The sequence below is a fragment of the Podarcis melisellensis genome (genome assembly GCF_964234715.1).
Source record: "Podarcis melisellensis genome assembly, chromosome: W".
Classification (NCBI taxonomy): Eukaryota; Metazoa; Chordata; class Lepidosauria; order Squamata; family Lacertidae; genus Podarcis; species Podarcis melisellensis.
The window spans coordinates 5,788,023-5,792,341 of record NC_138535.1 but is presented as its reverse complement, the minus strand read 5'-3'; the positions used below and the strand labels follow the sequence as shown (position 1 = coordinate 5,792,341).

At 43.3% G+C, this 4,319-nt stretch overlaps 1 protein-coding gene across 1 annotated transcript in view; it reads right to left on the bottom strand.

Moving 5' to 3' along the window:
• Positions 1-2,410: 2,410 nt before the first annotated feature.
• Positions 2,411-4,319, bottom strand: part of LOC309361265 (rab-like protein 6) — a gene marked incomplete at its 3' end in the record, with an annotated part of 28,996 nt that continues 27,087 nt past the window's right edge. The window contains exons 13-14 of the mRNA XM_081896172.1: positions 2,881-3,064; positions 2,411-2,430 (exon numbers count right to left, since the gene is read on the bottom strand). Of these exons, the coding sequence (XP_081752298.1) occupies positions 2,411-2,430; positions 2,881-3,064 (204 nt within the window). The remainder of the gene's footprint in view (positions 2,431-2,880; positions 3,065-4,319) is intronic.

Here is a 4,319-nt window from a genome sequence, read left to right as displayed (position 1 = left end):
AGGAGGAAGAGGAAGGAAGGAAGGAAGGGGAAGGAAGGAAGGAAGGAAGGAAGGAAGGAAGGAGGGAGGGAGGGAGGGAGGGAGGGAGGGAGGGAGGGAGGAAGGAAGGAAGGAAGGAAGGAAGGAAGGAAGGAAGGAAGGAAGGAAGGAAGGAAGGAAGGAAGGAAGGAAGGAAGGAAGGAAAGAGATGGAGAGGAAGAAGGAGGGAAGAGAGTGGAAATGAGGGAAATTGGGAGAGGGAGGGAGGGAGGGAGGGAGGGAGGGAGGGAGGGAGGGAGGAAGGAAGGAAGGAAGGAAGGAAGGAAGGAAGGAAGGAGAAGAGATGGAGAGGAAGAAGGGGGAGAGGAAAGGAGGGAAATTGGGAGAGGAAAGAGGAAAGGAAGGAAAGGAAGAGGAGAGATGGAGAGGAAGAAGGGAAGGAGAAAGAGGAAAAGGAAATGGTGGAAAATGGGAGAGGAAAGAGGAAAAGGAAGGAAGGAAGGAAAGGAGGAAGAGAGATGGAGAGGAAGAAGGGGGAAAGGGAGAGGAAATGAGGGAAATTTGGAGAGGAAAAGGAAGGAAGGAAAGGAAGAAGGAGGGATAGAAAAGAGAAGGAAGGAAGGAAGGAAGAAAGGGAGGGAGAAAGGAAAGGGGGCGGAGGGGTGGGCAGAAAAAGGAAGGGGAAGGAAGGAAGGAGAGGAAGAATGGAAGGAGAAAGGAAAAGGGAGAGGAAATGAGGGAAATTGGGAGAGGGAAGAAGAAGAATGGAAAGGAAGAAGGAGGGAAAGGAAGAGGAAAAGGAACGGAGGAAGGAAGGGGAGGAGAAAGGAGAAGAGAGAGTAAATGAAAAGGATGAGGAAAAAGGAAGGAAGGAAAGATGGAGGGGAAGGAGGAGAAAAAGGAAATGAGGGAAATTGGGAGGGGAAAGAGGAAGGAGGGAAAGGAAGAGGAAAAGGAAGAGGAAATAAGAGACAGGACGAGGAAAAAGAAGGCAGGAAAGAGGCGAGGAGGAAGAGGAAATGAGGGAAATTGGGAGAGGAAGAGGAAATAGGAGATGAGGCGAAGAGGAAAAGGAAGAGGAAGTGCAAGAAGGGGAAGAAGACGAGGAAGGAGAGGAAGAGGGGAGAAGGGAGAGAGGAAGAGGAAGGAGGGAAAGAGAGAAGAGGAAGGGAAGAAGGGAAGAAGAAGAAGAGGAAGTGAAGAGGCAGAGGAAGTGAAGAGGAAGAGGAAGTGAAGAGGAAGTGCCCGCCCCCTTTTCTCGCGGGATCAACCAGTCCGGAAGGAGGGGGGGGAAAGGCGGGAGATACCTGAGTTCCATGCGCCCCGCAAGCAGGAAGTGAGGGGGCGGGACTTCCTCTTCCTCCGGCGCCGCCCCCCCCGGCAAGCAGCACAAAGTCGACGGAAAGCGCCGGAAGGGGGGGCGGGCTCACAGCAAAAAAAGGCGGGGTCACATGCACGGCAGGAAGTCCCGCCCCCGGGCCGTCCAAAGCAGCCGCGTCGTTTCCAGGAAGGGGAGGAGCCAGGGGCGGGGCTAGAGCTCCTCGTAGTCCCCGCCCCCCCGGGCCGGCCCCGCCCCCAGGAAGGCCTCCAGCTCGTCCAATGGGCTGGCCTTGGCTTTGGCCCGCCCCTTCCTGCCTTCCGCTTCCTCTTTCGGCTTCTTGGGGCGGGTCTTCTTCTTCTTCTCTTCCTGCGGGAAGAAGGAGAGAGAGAGAGAGAGAGAGACAGGAAGTTGGGGGCGGGAACTTCCTGTCAGCGCCCAGGCCGCTCTAGGCTTCCCAGCCTACCTCTCTGCTGCTCCGCTTCTTCTTCTTCTTCTTCTCCTTGGAAGGATCTGGAAGGGGAAAAAGAAGATTATTCGTTTAATTTCCTCTTTTTCTAACGATTTATTAATTTTTATGATTCATGATTTGATTTATTGATTAATTTATATAATTTTATAATTATATTATATTATATTATATTATATTACTACATTATTAGTATTATTATATTAAATTGAAATTTAATTAAAAATTATATTTAATAGTATTATATTATATTATATTATATTATATTATATTATATTAAAATTTAATTAAAAATTATATTTAATAGTATTACTATTAGGGTATAATTATTACCATTATCATTAATATTATTATTATTATTATTATTACTATTATTAAACTGCCATAATTACTATGGGGGTATAAATATTATTATTATTATTATTATTATTATTATTATTATTATTATTATTATTATTATTATTATTATTATTGTATAAATATTATTATTATTAAAATGTTATGGGTAATAGGGTATAAATGTCATTATTATTATTATTATTATTATTATTAGGATATAAATATTATACCCTATTATAAGTAATAGGGTATAAATATTATTATTATTATTATTATTATTATTATTATTATTATTATTATTATTATTATTCTGTAAATATTCTTACTATCAGGGTATAAATATCATTATTACTATTAGCATATAAATATTATTATTATTATTATTATTATTATTATTATTATTATTATTATTATTATTACTATTACTATTATTATTACCATTACTACTACTACTATTATTACAATTATTATCACTCTTATTATTATTATTACTATTATTTCTATTATTTCTATTATTATTACTATTATTACTATTATTTCTATTATTATTATTATTATTACCATTATTATTATTTTTATTATTATTATTACCATTATTATTATTATTATTATTATTATTATTATTATTATTATTACTATTCTTCTTCTTCTTCCTATTACCTTCCTCCTTCCTGCTGGGCGTCTCCTCCATTATTATTATTATTATTATTATTATTATTATTATTATTATTATTATTATTATTATTATTATTATTATTATTATTATTCCTATTACCTTCCTCCTTCCTCCTGGGCGTCTCCTCCAATCCCAGCCCAAAGAGATCCGCCTCGTTCTTCGGCCGGAAGGCGGGGAGGGCGGCCGGAGGGGGCGGGGCCGGGGGCCGGGTGGGCGGGGCCGTGCCGGGGTCCGAGGCGTCCGATAGGTCCGAGAGGGCGGGGAAGCGGTCCTGCAAAGGAGGCTGGGAGAAGAGACCTTGCCTTAAGGTTTCCCCAAAGGAGTCTGGGAAACGTAGTTTAAGGCGCTGTAGTCCCCTTTCAACAAAGCAAAGGATTCTGGGAAACGTAGTTTGAGGCTTCTAGTCCCCCAAAGGATTCTGGGAGTTGTAGTTTGAGGCTCCTAAGGTGCCCTCTAGCCCCCAAAGGATTCTGGGAAATGTAGTTTGAGGCTTCTAGTCCCCTAAAGGATTCTGGGAAATGTAGTTTGAGGCTTCTAAGGCACCCAAAGGATTCTGGGAGTTGTAGTTTGAGGCTAAGGCGCTCTAGTCCCCTTTCCACACAGCAAAGGATTCTGGGAGTTGTAGTTTGAGGCTTTTAGTCCCCCAAAGGATTCTGGGAGTTGTAGTTTGAGGCTCCTAAGGTGCCCTCTAGCCCCCAAAGGATTCTGGGAAACGTAGTTGAAGCTTCTAGTCCCCCAAAGGATTCTGGGAGTTGTAGTTTGAGGCTTCTAGTCCCTCAAAGGATTCTGGGAGTTGTAGTTTGAGGTTCCAAGGTGCCCTCTAGCCCCCAAAGGATTCTGGGAAACATAGTTTGAGGCTTCTAGGGCGCCCTAGTCCTCTTTCAGACTTATTTCCCCAAAGGATTCTGGGAGATTTAGTGTGAGGTTTATAGTCCCTAAAGGATTCTGGGAAACGTAGTTTGAGGCTTCGAAGGCACTCCATTCCCCTTTCCTTATTGTTTCCCCAAAGGATTTTGGGAGTTGTAGTTTGAGGCTTCTCAGGCACCCAAAGGATTCTGGGAGACGTAGTTTGAGGCTTCTATTCCCCCAAAGGATTCTGGGAGTTGTAGTTTGACGATTCTAAGTTTGAGGATTCTAAGGCGCCCACTAGTCCCCTTTCCTTATTTCCCCAAAGGATTCTGGGAAATGTAGTTTGAGGATTCTAAGGCGCTCTAGTCCCCTTTCAACACAGCAAAGGATTCTGGGAGTTGTAGTTTGAGGCGGCTAAGGCGCTCTAGTCCCCTTTCAACACAGCATCTCCACAAAGGATTCTGGGAAATGTAGTTTGAGGGTTCTAAGGCGCCCTCTGGTCCCCAAAGGAATCTGGGAGTTGTAGTTTGACGGTTCTATTCCCCCAAAGGATTCTGGGAAATGTAGTTTGAAGCTTCTAAGGCACTCTAGTCCCCCAAAGGATTCTGGGAGTTGTAGATTGAGGCTTCTAGTCCCCCAAAGAATTATGGGAAACGTAGCTTGAGGCTTCTATTCCCCCAAAGGATTCT